Here is a 23970-nt window from a genome sequence, read left to right as displayed (position 1 = left end):
GGGCGGGGGAAATTTTTTAAGGCCCCCCCCCCCGGAAAAAAAAAAGTGAGAAAGGAAAGAAGGCAGAGATTTTTGTTTGTTTGTTTGTTTGTTTGTTTAAAGAACAGGTAAATTTTTAAATTGAGATTTTGGCGGGGGAGGAAGAGGAGAGCACGGGCAAGGGAAAGCTGGTGGAGTTCACAGCTCCCCCCCCTCCCGCCCCGCACCCCACTAATAAGCCATTATGCTAACTGAGAAGTAGGTGGGGAGGCCTAAAGGCACCCAAGGTGTCCGGGGGGTGGGGGTGCTGGGTGCCTCTCTGCATTCATTGGCAATGGCAACACCAAGGCTTTTTTTTTTTTTTTTTTAAGTAGTTTCACTCCTCTGGGACTGGTGGCTGGGTCTCCCGCCCTCTCACCCTGGCTTCCCCCCCCAACCACACTCTGAGTCTCCCAGTCTGTCTCTTCTCTTCCCCCACACCCTCCCTACTCCTCTTCTCTCCCTGCAAGTCTCCAGGCCCAGTTTCCAACCGGTAGGGGGGACAGCCAGACGTTTTTTAAAAAACACCCCCCCTTTTTTGAGAACAGACAACAAGCGGTGAGTGATTATTTTAAAAATCCAGACCATCTTGCAGCAGGAGGGGGGTTGAGGAGAGGGTGACAAAAGGGGGACTCTGTTTAGCTCGAGCTCTAGACACGGCTGGCAATAGAGAGGCTGTAAGAACTTAACAGAGAAGTTTCTGTTAAGATTCTCACCTCGGGATAGGCAGAAGGGGCTAAGAGGTGATAAGGACATTTGTACTTCTGAGAAGGTGAGAAGAACTACCAAAATGGCTTCATCTTAAATGCGCTGGCAGAAGAGAAGGGTGGTTATTAGTATTGTTCCGAACAAACCTGTTTGTTTCTCTTAGCTCTGCAAGATTTATGACTCTTGGCACAAATGAGGAAGACTACAAAAGCTAAACTTTTCTTAGGGTGTGTTTGAGAAGGGCAGGAAAAGGCAAGGAGGCCTGTAGGAGGGAGACAAGAGCCAAGAATGTAGGTGTCTGCAGATTTGGGGCGGGGGTGGGGAGAGCCATTCCCGCTGGAGGAAAGAGACAAAAAAGAAGACCAGGACGTTTCCCAAAGCAGGAGTGTTTGCAACTCTGCCTAACTGCTGAGTCGGGACTTAGGGGATGAAATAGAACGCAGAGAGTCTCTCTTTTCTACAAAGGCAGCTTGGAAAACTTGTTCTCTTTAACTTGGAGTAGACAGAGCCAGCCACTACCCTGTGACCTCCTGGTTAGAATGCTTGGCTTTTGCCTTCTCCCATCTGGACGCACCAGAGGAGATGGGACTGGGAGAACAAAGGTGAGAGATGGTTCCAGCTATTGTCCCCCTCCGGGAGAGGGTGGCTGTGTCTGGCAAAGCTCCCCTCACACCCTATTGCTCCCCACTCACAAGCTCTGCTTTGGGCTGAGAAAGGGTCCTATTCTCCCAGGGTCTCCTCCAGCTCCTACCTCTTCCGGGCCTGCTAAGTCAGTTTTCATGGGCTGGAGCAGCCAGTTTTGGGGGGCCTTGCTGAACGGGGTGGGTGGGACCCATGGCCTCCCTGCCCTCCAGCAACAGGAACCACATGCAGAACCTCCCACTGTGATGCCCCAAGGACCCTACTACCACCTGCCTAGAGAGCTGGTGGCTGAAGGAAGGGGGGGGGATGTGCATGAGGATGAAGGGTGGGGGCCATTTTTCTGTTTATCAGTAGTACCAAGAAAAGAAAATGCTCAAGCCAGAGCCGATGTTGTGGCTCAAGCCAGGACCCTCAAAGAGAGCCTAATGGTCTGCCTGTGTACGTGGCTGCACAGAGCCTGTCCTGAGATTTCTAGACCCTGGTCAGGGGCCTACAGTGTTGGTACCTATGTAGCTTTGGGCCTAGTGGGTTGGGGACTCAGCCCAGGGAGGCTTCCAGAGGCTTAAGGGAACCAGCACCTTTGGGTCTTTTCTCTGACTCCCCCAAATTAAAAGTCGAAAATGGACCTCAGACCCTCCAGCTCTCCTAGCTGTTGCTACCACTGGCTAGAGAAGGTCATTGCAAAATTGAGAGAAGAGGAGAGCCTGGTGGCTACGGGGCTGCACAGCTTTGCTTCAAGGAATAAAAGAGAGCCTAGAGGGCACCCAGCCCAAGGCGGGCCTGTGAGACTGGGGCTGCGATGCTTTCCCCAGACAGCAGCGGACCCCTCCCCTCCCAGAGCCTCCTCAACTCATTGTGGTCCCTTCTGGTGACACAAGGAGCTGGAGCACGGTGGGATGGGGGGCGAGAAAGAGGACTGGGGCTGGAGAAAGCTAACCTGGAGAAAACTTTCAGAAGACACGCACCCCCCAAATGCGGTAAGAGATGGAGTGGGGGCTTCTTATTAAACCTGGAGAACAAAGTCCATTTGAAATGCTTGGGAGGCAATTAGATCCCAGTTTGGTTTCTTTCTTGCCTTTTTCCTTCCTTTCTTGGAGATTTCTGGCGGGCCGGTTGCCCCTGATCGGGGCTGGGAGATGGGAGGCTGATGGTAAAGAGGCAGCCTGGCCGGCACCCATTCCACTGGGTGGGCAAAGGCAGGGCAGTGAGGAGCTGGGCCAGGGGACTCGGAGTAGGAGACATCAGAGGGGTGTGAGCGAAGACCGGAGTCTAGAAAAAGACAGGGGAGAGGAGTTTCTCACTCCTGACAACACAGTGGTGATTTAGGGGCAGACCAGAGAGAGGAGTGACCAGTTTCTTCCTGAACCCAAGAAGGGAAACTTAGGCAACTTACCGTGTGCGTGTGTGAGAGAGAAATTGAAAAGGAAAACTCGAGAAAAGATTAGGACAGATTTTATGATAATCTAACAAAGGCAGAAATTAATAATAAAGGTAAATATTAGAAAGAAGAGCCCCCTTCATGGGCATAGTTTCCTCTTCCACTCCCTACAGCACTCCCCTCCTCCATTCCTAATCCCTACTCAATATCAGGGGACAAGGAGCACTTTAAACCTCTTTAAGCCATTCCTGGCGCCCACCCTCCCAGGCCTTAGAGGGATCATGTCTCTTTCTCTCCCCCCTCCCAATAAAACCCATTAAAGAGCAAACGAAAATTCTCCTCTCAATAAGGACAAAATGGCTGGCTCCTTTAAAATCGATTTCTGGTTTCAGCTTTGGGGAGACCAAGGATCTGGCCCCCAGTTCAACCAACCCCCGGCTCACTGAGAAGCGGGGACCTGGGAGCGGGGGTGCGAAGCGATTCGAGATCTGTTTCTTTCTGGTCCTGTCTGGGCTCCGGGTCCCACACTCTTCCAGCTTCACTGCCCCAACTTTGTGGCCGCTGCGGACTCGTGTGAAGTTCACACACACACACACACACACACACACGCACCGGAATGTCCATCTCTTCTTGAATATTAATAAAGATTTCAAAGCTGGCGGTTGTAAAATTAAATTGCTAATGAAGATGGCTCTTGGTTTGTTCATTCCCAACCCCCACCTCTCTAAGATGCCCTTGCGGGAGGAAACAAAGGGGAAACGGGGCAAGAGAAGATTTGGTGCCTCCGCGGAGGCCAGTGTAGACCCGGCTCAGCGGAAGCCGGGATCGAAAGAAGACGGAGTACGGTCAGAGAAGAAAAGGGCAAGCTGTGTTCTCTCTGCCCCGAAAGTGTAGGGGCGCGAGGGGGAAGCAGGAAAAAAAGGGGGGAGGGCAGCCACGTGGGTTCGCAAAGTGTCTCGGTGACCACGGAGGCGCCTGAATGAGCCGATGGAGGTGCCGCGGGGCCGAGGCTGGAGTCCGGGGCAGGCGGGCGCCCTGGGGGCTCAAGAACCCGTTCTGAATCCGGGGTCCCCGCCGCATCTGGAAGCTCAGTCCCGGCCTGGTAACCCCCCACGCGGGCGGGTGTCGAGACAAAGGTGGGCAGCCCGGAAAAGGCAAGAGGGAGAAGGGCGAATCTTGGACAGCTTGGGGAGGAGGTGGGCTGCTGGGGAAGGGAGGGAGAGGCAGGCAAGAGAGGACAGGGGCCCAGCCTGCTGCCAGCGACTACGCAGGTCTCTCCTGACAGATTGGATGTCTCTCTCCCTGTGACCTCTGTTTAGCAGACAATAACTCACCGAATTAATGACCAATCAGCGGAAGGCCTTCCCAATTGCCTCCAAATATAACCCCCCACCCCCCCACCCCCCGAGTCAGAATAGGATAGGGCCAGAGTCTGGACCTGCCAGCCCTTTGAGTCCCCGCCCCCCACCTCTCAAAACAGAGCTGATTTCCAGAACCCCAAAGAGTTCTGCCCATCTCTTCTCACTCCTCCATCAGAACTCATGTACCTGGTCACACTTCCCAAGGCAGTCTGGAAACCTCTGGTCCCCTGCTGGCCTCCCATGTCCCTGACCCTATAAGAAATCTCCCTCTCACAACTATGCAACTTCTGAGAAGCTCTCTCCTCTTTTGAATGTTATCTACTTCCAGTTGGGTAAAGAGATGAAGACAAGAGCAAGAATAGGGCAGGGGGTGGGGCGCCTGGGTGGCTCAGTCGGTTGAGCATCCGACTGAGCGTCTGACTTCAGCTCAGGTCATGATCTCACAGTCCAGTCCTTGAGTTCGAGCCCCGCGTGTCAGGCTCTGTGCTGACAGCTCAGGGCCTGGAGCCTGCTTCAGATTCTGTGTCTCCCTCTCTCTCTGCCCCTCCACTGCTCATGCTCTGTCTCTCTCTGTCTCAAAAATAAATAAAAACATTTAAAAAATTAAAAAAAAAAAAGAATAGGGCAGGAGCTCATCCACCTCATAAGCCTCCTGTCTTGGCTGCCCGGGGAGGAGACCTGATACAGTGCTGTGGCACCCTGTGTGTGTCGTCTCCCAAAAAGAGAGGGCTCAAAGGCCCTGGGGTCAGAGTGAGGCTGGGGGACAGACGGTGGCCTACCATTACAGAATCTAAATTCTGAAACCATAATTCAGTCTTTGGGCTGGAGTAGGAAGAATTTCAAAAGCTGAAATTTGAACAGCTCCAGACTCAGCCCAGTGCCTGTCAAGGAAAATGCCTTGCTCTGTGAGGCGAACCCTCCTCTTCCTTAGCCCCTCACCCCCAAATGCCAATCCCAGTCCAACCCAGCTAGCCAGCCCCTCTCCACTGCCTTCTGTTTCTATTGCTCTCAGCCTGGGCTTCTCTGCTGAGAATAAAGACACCTTCAAGAGGAAGAATGGTCCAGATTCTAATAGATTTCCTAGAGCCAGTCAGAGTAACTATCCACTGCTCTGGGTGAACACAAACTCCCTGTATATTGCAAATAAGCGTGTGCAGTAACTTCTATACCCAGATGCTCTCAGGACCCCAAGCACTAGAGAGTTACCCAAGGTTACACCTAGGGAGAACTCAGACACTGTCCTGTCCTACCCCTGCTACTGTAACAGACAGGGACACTGAGGCTCAGAGCCAGGAAGTGGTTTGTCTAAAAATTTGGCATAGGCGTAGCAGTTGGGAGGCTAGGCTTCTAGGCATTCCAGATTGGCTATGTGCTCTGAAGCAGTGAACTCCCGGGGCCTCAGCGTCCCCTCTATAAAGTTAGAGAACATGTGTGGAGGGGAGGGATTGGGCTTAAATGATCTCTAAGGTCCTTTTTTGGACTGACAGCTTGTGGTTCTCTGTGTGCTAACGTAAAAGCGAATGACCATTATTGCGCAGTAGTAAACTGAGTTCAGACAATAATGGGCACCATCTCTGGCAAAAGCAGAATATTTCTTCTTGGGATTTAAATGGGACACCCCCACTACCCAGCCCCCACCCCACTCCTGGTTGTCCTTGCCCCCACAGAGGCTCATGCACGGTTTTAACTGCTTTTCTGTGTGTGTGTGTGTGTGTGTTGTGCGTGGAGCGGGGGGTGGTTTTCTACCTTCATCACCAAATCAAAAGTGCTATTTTTGGACAGCAACCTGAGCAGTAAATAATTAATTTGTATAATTAGAAGGGGAAGGCTTTGACCTGACAATTTTTAACCAGGAGTCAATGCACCCATTGTACCAGCCTGGCTTTCTCACCCGACCCCCAACTCTGCCCACACACCTACCGGCCTCCCTAACTGCCCCCCCCCCCCCCGCCCCACCAGTTGGAGACCAGCATTCCCAAGATGACCAGCAGGGTTCAGAGTCAGATTCTGCTCCCTCCCCAAGAAAGTTCCATTCTTTGCCTCCTCCCTCACAGAAACAGGCCCTCTGGCAGCACCCCTCACAGCTTGCTTTCCCGACCCCCTAATGCCCCTAACCCCCTAACACGGGTTCCAGGTCCAGGCTCTCTGCTCTTGGGACACATGAAATCCACCTCCCCAGCTCGAGATGCCCCAACAATGCAGCGGAGTTTGCATTTCAAGAAACTCCCATTAATATCAATTTACTTCACTGAAACCTCGGGTTCTTCATCAAGTTGATGATTTATGATAAAATCAATTAAATTACGGCCACTTAGGGCCCAGCCGCTTCCTCTCAGATTTCATTGGTGCGGGGCCCAAGTGTCTGGTGGAAAAATGCAAGTTTAGCTGGAGGCGAGGAAAGATAATTCTGCGGCTGAGAAAATTTAATGCAAAACAATTTCCAGGCAAAGCCAGGCTTCTAGAAAGAAATGCAAGAGCCACCAGTTGGCCTGAGGACATAACTATCTGGGGTCAAAATATTTCTCTCCCCACCCCCAGCATCCTGCATGGCTCCCTTCCTCTGTTCCACTTTGTGCTCACTTGTCCCTTCCCAAGCAGAGACTTCGGGAGAATTGGAGAAGTAATGGTGGAACTCAAGCCTGCCAAGGCCCAGTGTCCAAGCACCGATCTCGGCTACCACCCCAGGCCTTTTTCTTCTCTCCCGCTCCCCTCCCCCCTCTCCACGCAGCCATGCTCACTAATTCCTTAGTCTCCCATAGCAAAGTTAAAGGTTCAAAGGGAAGATCAGGCAGCGTGGGCAGATGGCACAGAGGGGCCAGGGACCAGGCCAAGTGGACTGTGCTGCATGTGGCTGTGGGACGAAAGAAAGCACGGGGCAGGGGGCAGGGGTGGGGGGAGCATGGTGAGAGGACGGGGCAGCAAAGCACAGAAAGAGCTATCACATCACAGAGTACCAGGACCAGAGAACACGGAGCCTCCCTCCCAGCTCCCTGTGTGCCCACTCCCAAGGCGATGCTGTACCCCCACAGACCCCAGCCCAAGCGCACGTGTGCCCCAGTGTGCGGACGCTCTCACACAATACACAAACACACCTCCACGTGTGCACGCTTGCACACTCTCCCTCTGCATCACACAGACCCACCGCATCCTGCGCCTGCAAAGGGACGGTTCCCACCATCTCCCCACATCTGGGAAAATAAATCCCAGCCAGTGAGCCTGGCATCGTCTCCCACTACAAGGAGAGGGGCTCCTCCCGCCTCTGCTCTGTTTGGTTTTTGGTTTCCAGAGCAGTCCCGGAGTAAACATAGCTTCTCTGAAGCCATAAATCACCCCCCTCTCCTACCTTCTCAGTTTAACACCCGGCCTCACCGCAACCCCTTGTAGTTTCAGCTTCAAATAACCCGCCAGGTGCTAAAAGGCTCACCAGGATGGCAGCTGGACTGTGGGAGCAGGGCCCAGCTGTCCCCCCAACTCTAGGAGATGCCCCCACATTTCCTCCACAACCCACAGCTTCCGGCTCCCCTGGAAAACCCTCCCCAGCCTCCAACACTCCCTTCCTAAGCCGGAGAGCCCCCCCCCCCACATCCCCTAACCCGGCTCCCGTCCACACACCCGCGGCGGGGCGGCGAACAGCCCCACATTCCTCCACATTGCCCTGCACACCCGGATCCCTCTGCCCCCTCAGCACCCACCCACCCGCCTCTTTAGGGTGCTCACATCTTTGTCTGCCACGATTCGGATCCAGCCTCTTTCCCGACCCAGGAGAGAGACCTAGGGGCTGGGGTGTCGGCCGCCCCACACGCACACCCTTAGCCGACCTCCCCCCGCCCCACACTCCCCGCGCTGGGCCGCGGGGCTGCGCACCCCCACTTACCTGGGCGGACTCCCGCTAGGGCGCAGGCCGCGGGCGGCCGGGAGCAGCGGACGCGCGGGAGCGGACTGCCAGGCCCGGGTCCCTCGGCCCCGGCTGGGGCGCCCCGGCCGCAGCCGGCCGCATCGCGCTGGTGCAGACCCCGGCGGCCCCCGGAGCGGCCGGCGGCGCGGGGAGAGGCCCGGAAGCGCTCGCCCCCTCCCCGCCCCCGCCCCCGCCCCCGGCTTTGTTCGGCCTTCGGGGCGGCGGGGCGGCGAGGCGCGCGCGGAGGCTGCGCTCTCGGGGCGCGGCCGGGGAGGGGGGCCCCCGGGGCCGGAGGAGCCCGGAGCGCCCCCTCGGCGAGGGCCCGCGTGGGGGCCGCGGGCGGCCGCGCGCGCCTGGCACCGAGCCCGGTCGGGGCCGCGAGAGCCGGCCGAGCTGCCAGGGGAGAGGAGCCGCGAAGTGACAGGGGGCACGGCGAGGCGCGGGGAGCGCCGGGGGCGCCATGGCGGAAGGCGGGCGCACGGGCGGCTCTTCAATGTCACCAGCGAAATGGGTTCCATATGTCCGGCCCAGCGGAGAAGGGAGGGGAAGGCAGAGAGTTCTGGGCAGGACGGGACGGGAGGATGGGGGTGGGGGTGCGCAGTGGGGAGAGAGAGCGGTGGCGAGGGGGTAAAGGGACTGGTGCGAGAGAGAGGCGCGAGAGGCTTTGCATTTTCCAGGTTCCCTGGAGTTTTCTAAAGCTGTTTAGGCTGGTAGGAGCTTGCTTCCCCTTTTTCCTTTTCTTTCCTGAAAGATGGGGGAGGGAGGAGATCAGTGAGGGCAGCGTCCGTCGGTTCAGGCTGGGGGTTCCAGGGAGGAGATGTGGATTGGAGGTGAAAGGGAGAGTTCTTGGGCGGCTGGCAGATCAACTTCTTCTCCGCGTCCCTACAGGGGGAAAGGAGGGACCAAACCCGCCAGGGGGAAGAGAGGCCGAGGAAGGGTTCCAGGGCCCAGGTGTGAGAGCCTGACCCAAATCCACTGCCCGCTACCCCCCCCCCCGCCCCCCGCCGCCGTGGAATTCTGTTTTGGGAGGTTCCAGCCATTAAGTTACTGGCGGGAGCCGTGGAAAAGTGCTAAGGTAGTCTTGGCCATTCCCTGACACTTCAGTTCCTGCCCCAGCTGCCTCAGACCTGATTTAGCACCCCCAAGGGCCTACTCGAGAGGCAGTTGCTTCTGGGACGGCCCCAGCTTTGGGCAGCTGCCTGTAAAGAAAGCACCGAGTCTGGAGGAGCTTCCAGACCCCTGCAGCCCTCCCCTCTCCCTGTGGCTGCCCTCCCCAAAGGGTTGGGCTCTTTCTCCATGTCTCTCTCTCCCTCTCTCTCTCCGCACCCTTTCTAATAACCATCTCTGCGGTCTCTGTCCCTTTCTCACGGCCTCTTTGTCTTCTCATACTCTGCCTCTCTATCTTCAGGGAGTTTGAACTGAGTCCCGGGAAAGACTTAGTAGCTCCAGAAATTCACTTCTGGGCTCGCTTACTAGGCTGCCCCTCTCCTTGGGGGCAACGTGGCCCTTGGCCTGAGGGCCCTTTCATCTGTAGGGGTAACACATCCTTCCATCACAGAGACATTCTCTTTGACAGAGAAGGGGGCAAAGTGAGTGGTTCCCTTCCCAGTTCCCTCCTTGTCACTTACTTAACTCTGTGTGTGTGTGTGTGTGTGTGTGTGTGTGTGTGTGTGTGTACCCATGCAAGTTGTGGAGCTCCTTATCCCAGGACAGCCTCTCTGCCCCTCTGACTGGCCTTTGTCTCTCCCTGTCATCCCCTCCTTGGGCTCTGCCTCAACTTCCCCCCCTCAGAAAGGGATCTTACTGCTGCTTCTCTTTCTGAGGCCCTCTCTTTTCCTTTCATCCTCTCTCTTCTCATCTTTTTATTCAGTTCCTCTGATGGCTAAAACATTGGCAAGCCCAGCTTCTTACAGGCAGGGGGATACACACCATAATTACTAGAGAAAGTGTACACCAGCAGAGTTGGGAAAGAAGATGGAAACAGCCAGCAGCTTTCCGAAAGCCCCTGCCACCAGATACGTTCTACTCCATCCCCTGAACAGCACAAAAGCAAATGGGATGGTGTGTGTGTGTGTGTGCACGCGCGCGCGCACACACACACACAGAACTGATAAGAGGCAGGATGCTTTGTGGCTAAATAAACCAAGGGTGTGTGTGTGTGTGTGTGTGTGTGTGTGTGTGTGTATTTAAACAACAACAACAAAGTCATTGCAAACTTACGGATTTGGGGGTAGGCCTATATGCCTGGGCATCAGGCCTCACATGGAGAGATTCAACAAGGAGCCAGCAACTAAAAGATAACATAATGGTGGAGAGGGATGATCTCCCCGCTTTTGTCTCCTGGGGGAAGACTCTTGAGTGCGAGTTGGGGAATGGGAAGGGGCGGGGGGGGGGATCCCCAGGGCCAGAAGAGACAAAGACCTGAGGGGGGGGCGCTGAGAGAGTGGAGAGGATAAGAGGGGGATCAGACATCCACGTCAAAGGCAAAAGCAGCAGGGGGAAGAGGGGCAGAGAAGGAAGGATGGTTGGTAACCCGGGGTAGAAGCCTGTAGGACTGGCTCCCAGCTCACCTACCACCGCCCCCCCCCCCCCGCCCAAGCTGTGACCTGTCCCAAGGAGCAAATCCTTCAGCCTTCCCCCTTTTTCCCCCCTCCTCCAAAACAGGCTGAATTCAGAAGCTAATAAAACACAATTCTACCCTCTTCCTTCTTCCTCATGTCCCTCCTCCTCTCCAAGGAAGAGGTAATCCTTCTCCCTTCTCAGGGATTCCAAGACTTTGGCCTAAATTCTGGAACACTGATCTGGGGGCGAACTCACCCTCTCCACATTTACACCCGCCTTGCAACTTCCCAGGTGAAGGAGAAAGACATACTCCCCTCTCACACCCAGAGCGAGCATGTATGTGTGGGATTCTCCAACACTGAAAGAGAGAGGGCCTGAAGGGTCAGAGCCTCTGTCCCTCAAGTCTGCCTCCCCCCAGCCCTTCCCTCCTCCCCCACAATCTCCAGTCCTGTCAACAGCTACCCCTGAATCCAGATTCTCCCCAGTTCCTTGTATCCAGACCAGATAACACCCCCACCCATCCCAGCCTAGGGTCTTGATCTCTTTTACCCTAAACCCTTTTCAACCCAGACTCCCACCACGCACCCACAAATCTGTCTATTAACAAGGATGGGGCTCCGTGCCACTTGGAGCAGAGCATGGGAGCGAGTTCCTGGATGCCCCAAGACTGGGGCCTAAGCCGACACTCCACGAGGCTGATGCCATGAATAATTAACACCTGGGCGCGGCGTCACTCTAATTTTTTTGCTCGAAGGTTTACACTAGCAGGCAGAGTTAAATATCACAGATAATCGTGGCTATAAAGTCACTTGGCCAGGCTCCAGCCAGAAAAGGAAAAGCCAGCAGCCCCGATCGGACTTGGCAAAGGTTCTGGCCCTCTGCTCCTCACCCATCACAACTTTGGGGCGCAGTGTAGAACATCCCCAGAAGCTATTTCTGGCTTTGCTCTGGACCCATCAGGCTCTTCCCTAACGGGAAGGGACTGAGCACCCCCCCCCCACATAAAACCCGAGGGGAAAGTTACCAGCTCTCCTCCTCCCAATATGCACCCCATTTGCTCCCTCTTTGGATGGGGGCTTAGGGAGGGGAACACACCCCGTGTTCTGGAACACTCACCAACTTTCTGGGACCACCTGATTCCCGGAACATTTCTTTTCTAGAAAAACTTGGAGAACTTCTCTTTGCGTTAGCCCCAAACACACATAGTCCCTCACTGCTGAGGAAACTTTCTTTGTTTCAGGAGGTCGAAGGAAGGCTACTGGGGTGTGAATTCATTTCCTTGTTTTGTTAGCCAGGAGGGTAAGCAGCCAAGGCTTTCAGCTTCTCTCCCTGCCCTTCACCCTCCGACCCCCACCCCAGCTCCCCCAATGTGGGTAGCTCCTTCTTCACCCTCGACACCGTGCCACACACATCAACCCTATAGATGACGCTTCAGTACCATAACTGAATCCTTCTAGCCCCTTCCAATTGCAGAGGGCTTCAATTTGCTCCCCATCGATTACAAAAACCTTTGCCTTCAACTCTAGTAATTTCTTCCTCCACCTGCACTTCTCTTGCCCCCAGGCTCCTTCTGCCTTCAGAGTTGGGTCCTTTACCCTGGGCTGCAGACAGAGCAGCCAAACTCCTGGAGGGGAACCACTGAAAAATGAGGCTCTGTCTGCTGCTTCAGGAATGCTGGCTCTATCAGGCTTGCAAATATAATTTTTATATTAGGTCGTGGTCTTTGACTGGGTTTATATGCCAATGAGGCATTTCTGGTTTACCAAATTTATACAAATCTTGCCTTAATTGATAATCACAGATGCTGTAATTTAAGACCTCCAGCTATAGAGCTTTCATATTAACTGCTGATATATTACTGTAAATCGTCTGAAATAACCAACTCCTGGGAGCAGAGCAGAGAGGGAGGAGTAGCTCCGAGAGCCAGTCTCTCCCGGCCGCAGAAATGGCCCAGCTTCCACATCATTTTCCGTGAGAAATGATTTATCGAAGACATGGCCATAAACAACACAACTCGCTCACAAACACACACAGACGCGCGCGCGCACACACACGCGCTCACACACACACACACACACACACACACACACAATGGCTGGCATACCGGCCGAGAAGCTGACATCCATATTGCTATAAATCAAGAAAAAGGTTGGAGGAGAGAGAGAGGGAGAGAGAGAGAGAGAGAGAGACAGAGAGAGAGAAGAGGAATATTCCTAAATTCTCTATGCAATGCCTCAATGGGTATAAACACACAGAGCACCGTGTGAAGAGAAATGGCAGGAAATGAAGATGGCTATTTGTCACATTTTACGACAATAACATTAATAACAAACAATAAATTTACATGGACATATAAGACGCGGTAGGTAGTGAGAAATCCCTTCTACTTACAATACCCCAGCCCGCGGTGTGGCTCCGGCTGCGGGGCTGTTTTATTGCTGCCTCCCTCTCTTTTTCTCTCTCTCTCCCTCTCTCTCCCCCTCTCTCTCTTTTTTTTTCTCGGGGTACAGGCTTGTTTTTCAAAGGACAGTTGAATTGCACGTCAGAAACAGGGAGACCGAGCCTGCGATTTTCCTGACGAATACATATCTATTCTGCAACCTCGGCATTAATTATTTAATGAATCACGTGACCAGGAGGGGGAAGGGGGTCTTTCGATTTCAGACTCAAAGGACCACTATGACCTTCCCCTTCAGGAGGAGAAATTTTCCTGCAAAATAGGTTCCCCCCAACCCACCAATGGAAGAGTAGCAAGTTCTTGTCTCCCACATTCACATCTATACCTACTCTACCTACGGCTCCCTAACCTCCCCCCAACCCCCGCCCAGACACACACTTACCTACAGCCCACCTCTCTTCTCTCCCTTCTCCTCCTGCTTCTGCTTAGTTCGTGGAGGTGCAGAAATAGTCTGCAGGGGCGTCTGGGGGGTGGGGGTGGGGTGGGCGCAGAGCCCTGCTCCAAGCCTCTGGATTTCTCAGCTTCCAGCTCGTCTCTCTGCGTCCTTTAAGATTAGGATTCCCCCCAACTCCATTCTCTCCCTCACTCCTAGGATATTTATTTTAGTGGGACCCACTCCCCCTCTCCTAAAAAAGCAACAACATTTCTAAAGGGACCAGCTTCAAAAGAAGCACTCCCCACAAGTCCGCGGTACATAGGCATGAAGAATGGGGCTTCTGGCTTTAATGCTCTTTCTGATCTTTTGTGGTACATTTTGAAGGGGCAGAGAGGGGACAGGATGAAGAGACGACTCTGGAACTCCCAGAGCTGAGAATACCCGCAAGGGGGACTTCCCCCCCACCCTTGTGTTACTACCACCACGAGGAATCAAATTCTACTGACCAACTGAGAATATGTTCTAGACACAAAGACTCAGACTAGGGTTTCTACACAAAAGAAGTGGGCACTCAGGCTCTGTCTACCTATGTCACACACCATCTCGGTGACCCCCTCCATCCCTGACACACCAGGGAAGAGGGCTTAAGATTTGAACTAGAGGGGAAGGAAAGGGAAGAAAGACGAGGCTTTGAAGTCAGTCTGGCAGCCCCAGGGTCCCTATTCCCCAGGTGTCAGTACCCTGAGCTCCCAATCAGCAGACAATGGAGACCGATCAATGGGCAAAGAGGAGGGGGGTCGCATATTAAAGGGTTAAACACAGGGATGATAGGGGAAATCCATTCCCTAGGCCTGGAGAGGGAAGCGGACACACAGTCCTTCATCTCGGATGTAAACAAAACAAAAACAAAAACGAAAACCCAAATCCCCCAAAGCTTCACTTACAGCTTGGCCCCAGAATGGGCAGACCAGTAGCAACCAGAATCGGAGTCCTGGGCCATCGCGTGGGGTGGGGGCGCAAAGGGGAGCAGAAAAGACATTCCTGCAGGAGCCCCTGTCCGCACATTCCCAGGCTTATCTTCGGCAGCAACTGGGGCAGCCTGGCCTCCGCCGCGCCGGCTGGAGCAGACACGAGAGAGAATCAATGCGGCTTAGGGTAGGGGAGCAGGGGCCGCGGGGCCGCCACTGGTTTGTTTGGAGAGGTCTGACCCAAAAACAACTCAAGGGGGAAGAGGCTGAGGACCCAGATGCCTTCACCACCCGCAAAGAAACAGCCACCCTGCACTCGCACTCGGCGGCCCCCGTAAATTCCAGCTGTGGCGGCAGCTTGGCCCCGGCCGCCTCCTCGGAATCCCGCTCCCGACGACGCACGGGTGGGGCGCCGGCGGGGCCCAGACTCTGTAGGGGGGTGGTCGGCTTTGATTGTCCCGATACAAAACACAGACTGGGATTGAATTCAGCCGGCTCCCGATGTGGGCCCTGCGCCCGGTTCCAGCCAGGGCAACTCCTTGCAAGGTCCTGGCCACAAATGCATTAAAAACGGTCCCCTATAGGAAAACAGTCCACTAAAGTCTGAAAGAAAAAAAGGAGAGAGAGAGAAGGAGCGAGCGAGCGAGAGAGAAATTGGAAGCAATATGCAGGAGCAGGGAAAGACAGCAATCTCTGAAACCTGAGAAATTGTCTTTAAGGGCAAGGAAAAGAAACCGCAAAATGACACGAAGACACGCTGGGCAGGTTCTGCTAAAATGCCCACACTCTTTTCGGATCCTGGGAATGTCCGTGTTCAAATAAACAAGCGCCTGAGCGCGCGCTGAGCGCTTTCTTGCTGCCGATAAAGCGAACGTTCATTCTGCGAGAGAGGCAAGATTGATTTACGAATCTGAACGCGCCGGTTTTATGGCTGATCACAAATCCGTCAGCGCTCAGCTCACGCTGGGAAACTTCCCAACTCCGTTTTCCAAGCAGACTCCCCTCCCCAGCCGGCCACTCTTCCCAGGGAGACCCACCACGGGCGCTGGGGTGGCCTCCCGGGGCTCTGGCAGGACTGAGGAGCCCCTCTGCCCCAGTAAGTGCAAGGAGGAGGGTGAATCCGGAGGGCCCAGGGGCCTGGAGGGAAGAGAGGCCAAAGATGAGGATGGGGTGGCCACCAGAATTGTAGAAGGTGAAGGTGAGTCTGTCTAGCTGGGGAGACTGCCCAGCCCCTGAAAAGACTGGGGTCTGGCAGTGAGGGAAAAGGGAAATCTGGAAGCTCTGGCCTATGGGGCTGAAACCCTTGAATGAACCCCAACTTTCCCTTCCATTGTTTCCCCCCTCCTTCCCTTTGATGGACCCCTCACTCTGCAGAGAGCAGCTTTGTAAAGTCCCAGGTGACTAGATCTTTGCCACCTGGGACTATAAGAAGGCCCACAATTGGTTATCTGCCCTTATGAGTAATGGGTGCACGTCTCCCATGAACCTCAAACATTTCCAATCCAGGAGCAGCCCAGCTCACCTTTCTACCCACTTCCTCTCCTGCCCCAGGCCTCCAGCCCCTGCATTTATCATGCCACTCAGGGACAAAGGAGATGATACCAACCAACGCCAGTTAGTTCTTGCCTGAGACTGAGTCCCCAAGTGACAGGAGACGATTGAGACGATTTACAAAATACAAACCAACATCCCACACACATCCCAGCAAGGTTCTGTGTCTCCTGGTTTTAAGTGAAGGAACATTTCCTCTCTTCCCAGCTGGAGTCTCAGTCTGTCCGTGTCTCTCACTCACCCTCTCTCTCTCTGTGTGTCTCTTTGTCTCTATCTCCTCTTTAAAAAAAAAATTGGTTGCTGGTATGGATTTTCAGACACATCAAGTAGAAAACAGAATTGGAAAGGCTCCATGTTAGCAAATTCTCCACGCATCTCTTAAAATTCAAAGTTGCTAAAACTCTGGTTGATGTGGTAGAACTGTCCTTGGAAATGGTCAGGACAGCCTGTACTGACCCTTCTCCCATCTCTCCTGCTCCCCTGGTGGGAAGGTATCCATGGGCTGTGTGAGAAGCTGGGGTGAGACTGGGGATTAGGGGAAGGGGGCACAAGTGATTGCAGGAATAGTCTCCTAAACAAAGGAACTTCAGAAAAATGGGTTAAGAAGCTGTGAATTTGGATATCAGACCTCGAGAGACAGTAACCTCCAAGGGACTGTTAGTGGGGGAGCCTTCCCTCTCTTTAGAACCCAGGGGTTTGTCCCTTAAGCCCTCTGAAGCCCTGTGGACCTGTCATATCGTCTCCCTTTGTCTCTCTTCCCTCTGCTCCCTCCAAGCGAAACAGGAAACAAGAGATGAACTGGACATGGGGGGGGGGGGGGCCTGGTTAGAACCCGGCCTAGGGAAGGAGTCCTACACAGAGATCCAGATCAGCACCCTACTCCCTTCCCCCAACTGCACCCCAGGGCTAAAATTTTCACTCTTTTTCTCCCCAGGGGACAGTAATAGAAAAACAATCCAGAAATTCCCAGTTAGCAAAGAAGGGGTTGGGGGCTAGAGGGAGATGATGAAGGTGGGGCCAGGACAACAGCTCAAAGTACCCCTCCCTGCAGAGGTAGGACTTTCCCTCCTGGGCAGGAGGCAGGAGCCAGCCCACTGTCCAGTCTCAGAGAGGTCAAGGGGCTTCTGAGGTCATTTTGTGGTTCTAATACTGAGCTAATCGCCTAGAAAACGTGGCCTTTCCATGAACTCTCTCTCCTGCCAGCCTCCTGCCTCCAAACCCTTAGTGAGCCCCAGGGTAAAAGAGCCAGCACATTCGGGCACAGCTCACTGGCTACCTCACCCTCAGAAGCAGGGCCCCAGAAGGGGGAACAGAGACCCCAAAACAAGAGAGCAAAAGGAAACCAAATTGAACACTGAGCCTCCAGGAAGAAGAGGGGGGCAGAGTTGAAAAGGAAGATTCCGGCATCAACGAACGTCGCCTGTAAACGGAACAGTTTCCTGCTCCAGAGTTGCAAATATTTGTCTAGAATCCCAAGCTAGACACAAAAAGAAGGAAAGGAAAAACAACAACAACAAACCAACATCTACCTAGACCCTGCTCCAAGCCTGGGGCATTCCATCCAAGAACTGCATTCCATTTTTTCCAGGAGGCGGCAGTGACAACATCTCACCGGTAAACAGACATATGGGACGCAAGCCACCAGTGTAGACAAGCGAAGTCACAGAACACACGGGCCACATGTGCACATCACCACACACGCACACATGCACACACGCTGCCCCCCCCCCAGGCCTGCCTGCATTTTCCGAAACCCGAAAAAGCACTTCTGAGAGCTGCCTCACAAACCACCCTCTCTGGGGTTTTTCAGGGGTCCTGACACCTCAGTCCCAAGCAGTTCAAACACTCTCCAGGTGTGAGGCCCCTCTCTCTCCCTCTGACCCGAGCATCAGTCATCATAAAAGGCAGCAAATCTGACCAAGCATCCACCATAAAAAAAAAAAAAAAACGCGAAGAAAGTTGAAAAAGGAAAAGAAGGAGGCGAGAGACTTTCTTCTTTCCTTTGTAAAAAGAGCTCATAAAATGATCAAAAAAAAAAAAAAAGGCAGCCCAGGCAGGGGCTTTGCTGTTACCTTTGCGCCTCTCGCCTCCTCTGGCCTGAATTCTGCGGATCCCATTCATGACGAAGGGCTTCTTCCAAACTGAGAGAAAAAAGTTTTCAACTTTATGGTTCCAAATTTTTCCCCCTCGCAGATCCGGGAGAGCCAGCTAACACTTTTTTCCCCCAACAGCCGGTCTGCGGAGATTTGCTGTTGAATAATAACAAAGGAGAGAGGATACGTATTTAAAGAAAAGAAGTGATTAATGGTTTTCTGTATAATTCTCACATTTTTCTTAGCTCTTGTCTACACAGAATGGCTGTGAACTTTAAGCTCCATAGAAATCTTTTTTTTATTCTATTCATACCTTCCAAGGAGCAGCTTTGATTTGGTTCTATAGAGACATTCCTGGGGGGGCATATGCTTTTTAAGGACTATTTTCCCCCTCCACTAAGGGCGGTATCCCTTTGGCAGTTAAACATCACACCGCGATTCGACCAAAACAAAGCTCGCCTCCAGGTCCTGTCAATTTTTTTTTTTTTTAAATGAGACCTCCAGGAGCATTTCAACGGGCAGTTCCAGCGCCCTTTCCCGTGCTGTGGACACCGGCCCTGTGTGTCCCAGGCCCTACCCAGCCTCAAACTCCCGGGCGCTGCAAACCGGAGGAATACAAAAGAAATAACAGTAAAAAACGTGCTGGTGGAATCAGCTATGTTTATTTTCTGGAGGGAGATGGGACTGAAAAACGACTTTTAATTGCATATGCTCTCTCGAGCCCCAAGTTTTTTGGAGGCGGGTGGCTGTATCCTGGGCCACCACAAGACCAGAGACCCTGAGGCTGGAGCCCTCGGACCTTAAGCACATCTCTTGGGTGCTGCCCCAAAACGGCCCAAGCCCGACAGAGCTTGTGAGGGTCATCGGCACCCCCACCCCCTTCCCCCACTCCATTCTAGGGGTGACTGGGACCTCAGAGACAGAAAGCTATTTGGTCCCCGGTCGTACTTTCGATACTTTCTATGAGAAAGAAAATGAAAATTAATACAGGAGCAGGGCTTCACAAAAGAGGCCATTTGTCTTCTTGATTATCTATTTGCTTGTCAGAGTTTGAGCTATGGCACCGGCTAGCTCCTTTGTAATATAAAAATACTCTGAAAACCTGCAAACACCCAGAAACATCTGTGCAAAAAATTAGACTCATTAAAGCTTTAAACACCTCAGAGGAAAACGATACCTTCTTAGGCGGGAGGAAAGAGGCCGGCCTCGCAGAAATCCTCCCTCCGAACCTTAATAAGCAAAGAGCCGTCTGTCTAGAAAGAGACAGCTTAACCGCATTTTATTTGCTTATGACAAATAAATCACGATATGAAAGGCTTTGCCATACTTAAGCCTCTCGTGTCCTACAATGAAACATTTTCCCCCCATTAGGGATTGGAGTCGGCCCTCCCAGTACTTTCAATCCATTTTTGGACTGGAGGGAAAAAATTAAAAGCCCCAAACAAAACACACCCACCCCAAAAGGAAAACAAACCAGCTACCACAATTTGGAGTCCTCTGAGATAGAAATTCTCCTTGGACCCTTTGAAAAAAAATCCTCAACCACATACAATGTGAGGCCGAATGGACTGAGATGCTTAAAATATACGCTGGGTGGCATTCGTCTGTATCTTTACATCAAGGTTTCAACAAAAACACGCCGTGCTGGTCACAAGAAACCAAACATTTATTTCTATTGTCACTCTGTACAGGACACAAAATTTTCACGCCAACGAAGGGTTCTAGACTCAGGCAGCCCCAGAACTAGGAAGGGACCTGGTTTGGAATGTCAGAGAGAGAACAGGAGACAGGACGCGCATGACATAAAATAATAATAATAATAATAATAATAATAATTAATAATAATAATCAATGCAAAACAATGATAAACTATGGGAGAGGTCTCTGCAATATGTCTCCCAGACTGGGAGGCCCCACCACATTTTCTGTGCTAGTCTCACATTCATTTGCAGCGGAGGAGAGAAGGCCTGGCTGCACAACTCAATTGGCCAGAGGGTTGTGCCCAGCTTCCAGAACTCAGCTGGCCCCTCACTCTGCCAGGAATGGCTTGACCTTCCAGAAGAAGGCCCTCTCGGGTCTCCGGGTCTCTTTTCTGTTGGACTCAATTTCCCTGCCTGGTCCTGCGGTGCCAAGGCCACCCCCCACCTCCACGTATCCCCTTCCTGCTGCTGCCCCCCACCCCACCCCTTGGTGGAAGGGGGTGAGCAGTCAGTGTGCCCATGGAGGGGCACCGAGGGGGAGGAGGGTGTGTGTGTGTGTGTGTGTATGTGTGTGTGTGTGTGTGCGCGCGTGTGCGCGCGTGTTACCGTGGCCAAAACACTGCGCTATCTGGCAGTCACAGGGTGCTTTCGCTGGGTGTCAGGAATGGGGGACAAAGAAAGAAAATCCAGGCTGTCTTCCAGCAGCGGCAGCAGCAGAGGCGGCGGCGTCGGAGCCGGGCCTCATTTGTTAGCCGGGTGTCGAGGTAATGGTCGCCACCGAGGCCCGTCCTCTCCGCGGCAGAGTAAACAAGACAGATGGGCCTGGGCCTGGCGTGATTAAAGATGAAACGTGGATCCATCTTCGCCAAAGCTGAAAACGAGGAGTGCAGCCTCCTATTTCTCTTTCTGTCTTTTTCTTTCTTCCTTCTTCTTCTTTTTCTTCTTTTTTTTTTTTTTAAGGAAGAAACCAAGAGACTTGAACCTTGCTTCTGGGGGGCCTCGCCTGGCTCCCTATTGTCATTTCTATAAATAAAGCTTCCCCTCCCCCTCCTCTGCGTTTATTCGTGTAATAGATAAAGTAGGGGGAGGGCAGGTAGGCTTTTGCGGACCCAGGCCCCAGGGTCCCCTCCCGCATCTCCCCCTGCCGCTCCCCCCCCCCCCCCGCCCAGCGCTCACAACCCACCCCCGCCCCGAGGTTCGCGGCTCCCGCGCGGGGGGCACTAGAGCGCGGGGGGGCCTCCGTTGGGCCGGCCAGGGGGCCCTCCGGCTGCGCCTGCGGTGCCACCCGAGCGGATCTTGGTGTTGGGCAACTTGTGGTCTTTTTTCCACTTCATGCGCCGGTTCTGGAACCAGATCTTGATCTGGCGCTCGGAGAGACAGAGCGCGTGGGCGATCTCCACCCTCCGGCGCCGCGTCAGGTAGCGGTTGTAGTGAAATTCCTTCTCCAGTTCCAAGACCTGCTGGCGAGTGTAGGCTGTCCGAGAGCGCTTGGGCTCCCCGCCGGCGTAATTGGGGTTTACTGGACACACACAGAGAGAGGGAGAAAGAGAAAGTTTTATTGCCCCGAAAGGGAGGAGGGAGAGAGCCCTTTCTTCCAGCTAACACAGCGTCTCCCTCCCTCCCTCCCTCCCTCTCCCGCCACCTCTCCTTCCTTGGAGGGGGGGGAGGGGGGGACGAAAAGGGAAGAAAGCGGCCCCCAGGAAGAGAAAGAGACCTCAAAGTTCTGGAGGGTTATGTTGTCTCCACGTTGTTGTTTGGGTGTCTGGAGAGGGGGGTGGGGGCAGAGAGGAATCTCCACAAGGTTTTAACCGCTCCTCTCTGCCCCCTTGGCCTGGGGCCCCGGGATGGGAGAATGAGGGGTGAAAGAGGGAGGGGGGCTTCCCTAAACCTTTCTTCTGTTAGTTCCCACCCTCTGTGCTCAGATTCCAAGCAGCGCCTGCCCCCAGTAAAAACTTTTGCCCACTTCTCGAGCCCAGGAGCCAGACTAGAGGAAAGAAAGGAAAAAATAAATACTGGGAGTTGACTCAACTCTCCGCTCAAATACAGATTACCCCCTCCTCCTTCTCCTCCCCCACCTCTCCCACCCCTCCCCAACTTCCAACTTCACTGAGACTGCATCTCCCTGGCGAAAAAGTCGCTGGTGAGAATGGCAAAGAGGATGGGGAACCGACTTCAAAGGCGCGGGGCCCACCAGGCCATAAAAATTTATGGGGGATGTAATTATGTGGCTCTGAAAACAGGCGACCGTAAATCTCCGGCAATGGCGAGTTTATAGCGGGGACAATTGGCTTCCCCCAGCTCCCCCCCCCCATGCCTCCGAGGTCCCTTTGGTGTAAAGCACCGGGGGTGGGAGGGGGAAGGGGTGCCCACGCACTCACCCGTGCTCACGTGAACTTTGCGCATCCAGGGGTAGACGACGGGCTCTTTGCACGCGGAGTGGGACGGGCTGGGGTGCAGGGGGTTCTGGGCGCAGGGAGGCGGCGGGGGGCTGCTGCTGACCGCCTCGCAGCGCTGGCCGGGCTCCGGGAGGAGGGCCCCGGAGGGCGGCGGCGCAGGAGCCCGAGGGGACAGCCCGGGCGGCGGCGGGGGCGGCGGGGGCGGCGGCGGAGGCGGCGGGGGCCCGGGGTCCCGGCAGGCCGCGTAGCGCTGCACGGTGCACGCCGCGCGCCGCCCGAAGCCCGCCTCCGGCTGGAAGCCGCTCTCTCGCCTCTGGCCGCCGGCGTAGTACCCCGGCGAGTGCTCGCTGGGTAGGTAATCGCTCTGTGAATATTCCTCGCACGGAGGGAACTTGGGGTCGACATAGTTTGAGTTGATCAAAAAAGAACTCATAGCCATTAATTTCTGGGAATTGCCCACAAAATATACTAAAATTTATTCCGACCCCTGACTCGTTTTCCTGTTTCCGAAAGCCCTCCTACTTACTGTCAAGTGAACAAAGTTAGGGGCCCACGTGATCCCCGGAGCCAATGGCCGCCCCGCCTGCGATTCCCGGATAAGGAAATCTGCTCACCCGGACCCTACTCCAGCCAAAGAGGTTTATTTCCCCTTCTTCTCTTTCCCCCTCCCCACCCACCCAACACCAGGATTTACATAGGGCTCCTGCGGGGCGACCGCCTCCTCGCCAGGCTCTCTCCGGGATCAGAGAGAGAGAGACAGAGAAGGAGAGAGAGAGGGAGAGGAACAGGGCAGGTTGCCGCTGGAGGGCCTGTTGGGGCGCTGGGCAGAGAACAATCCCGGATCCCCTCGGAAGTTGGGGCTCCCGGTGCAGCCCCTCCTGTCCTGCCTCGCCTCCACCCCGCATTCTCTGCCTTCCATAGGCCCCCATCCCCTCCTCAGGACGGCGAGGAGCCCAGGAGTCTGTGTGGGGAGTTAAGTGAGAGACAGCCTGGGGGCTCTGCCTGGAGAAGGGAACCCACATTGGGGGCGAGAGGCACTGAGCATGGGGCTTTTCTCTGCAGTCGCCTGGGGAGGGGTAGGGAGTGAGAGAGGAGGCGTCGGGAGCAAGCAGGCGGGTGCACGGAGGGACTTGTCAGAGATGAATGGAACCGCGGGCGGATCGATAGGAAATTCATGCACTAATTCGGGGAGACCTCGCCTTCCAAATCGCATTTAGCTGCGCTATTAGTTTGGTTGTGTCAGTCAGTCCTTCCGTTCCCTTCTCCTATCCACTCCTCCCCGTGCCCAACGCGGCCCAAGCGGGGAGAAATGACTTGGTTCCTCACACTGAACACGAGCGCTGGAGTAAAAATCTTGCAACTTTGGAGAGCACACTGAATAGCAATTTGCTAATTCCAAAACCACCGGAGCAATGCTAATCACGGTGTGCAGACTTTCTAATTGCCGCTAATGCAGCCGCCTCTGCAGTGCAGAGAAATCTCACATCCTTATGATGCTGGGGGTAGGAGCCCTGGGGGTGACCCACACACAGAATAACACCCCTTCGTAACTGCATATTTCCAGGCCCTCTTGTTCTGATCCCAAACGAAAAGGAGACCTCAACATCCGTTTGAAAAGCGATTTTCTGTGCCTTCGCCCACTGACGACGATAGTCGTTCCCCGCCCCCCCCCCCGGATTTTCAGTAAAGCCTCCCTGATCCCGGAGTAGAGAATTAGTGGGCTTGAGGGAGAGAATAAAATTAAAACACCACCAGCAATATTAACCTATTAAGAGAAGCGAAAAGGGACCAAGCCTTCCAGGGGCAGGCGTGGGAGAATTCAGGTAGATGATTCCTCTGTCTCTAACCAGTAAGGGAGGAAAAG

General features: G+C 54.1%; 2 protein-coding genes and 1 long non-coding RNA gene across 5 annotated transcripts in view; 1 reads left to right on the top strand and 2 right to left on the bottom strand.

The window, feature by feature from the left end:
* The window catches only part of HOXB3 (homeobox B3), a 56482-nt gene that overhangs the window by 7363 nt on the left and 25149 nt on the right, over window positions 1-23970 (bottom strand). The window contains exon 2 of one of the 3 annotated variants that reach the window (XM_011289180.4): window positions 17990-18166. The gene's annotated coding sequence lies outside the window, so the exon portion shown is untranslated. Of the gene's footprint in view, window positions 1-7981; window positions 8147-12955; window positions 17835-17989; window positions 18167-23970 lie in introns of those variants that run through there. The other 2 variants (XM_019817750.3, XM_023244420.2) reach the window with 2 other exon arrangements.
* LOC109494344 lies at window positions 623-3436 on the top strand. The gene is made up of 2 exons (XR_006589284.1): window positions 623-2345; window positions 3139-3436. It is a non-coding gene; the product is annotated as an uncharacterized LOC109494344 (long non-coding RNA).
* Window positions 20882-22764, bottom strand: HOXB4 (homeobox B4). Its single transcript, XM_023244423.2, has 2 exons — window positions 22089-22764; window positions 20882-21229 (listed from the first exon to the last, which is right to left on the bottom strand). The coding sequence occupies exons 1-2, from the start codon at window positions 22543-22545 to the stop codon at window positions 20931-20933; spliced, it is 756 nt and encodes a 251-aa protein (XP_023100191.2). The 5' UTR covers window positions 22546-22764; the 3' UTR covers window positions 20882-20930.

This window comes from Felis catus, chromosome E1, assembly GCF_018350175.1.
Source record: "Felis catus isolate Fca126 chromosome E1, F.catus_Fca126_mat1.0, whole genome shotgun sequence".
In the NCBI taxonomy this organism is placed as follows: Eukaryota; Metazoa; Chordata; class Mammalia; order Carnivora; family Felidae; genus Felis; species Felis catus.
The sequence above is the reverse complement of the archived record's forward strand: the minus strand, read 5'-3'. Positions and strand labels throughout refer to the sequence as shown.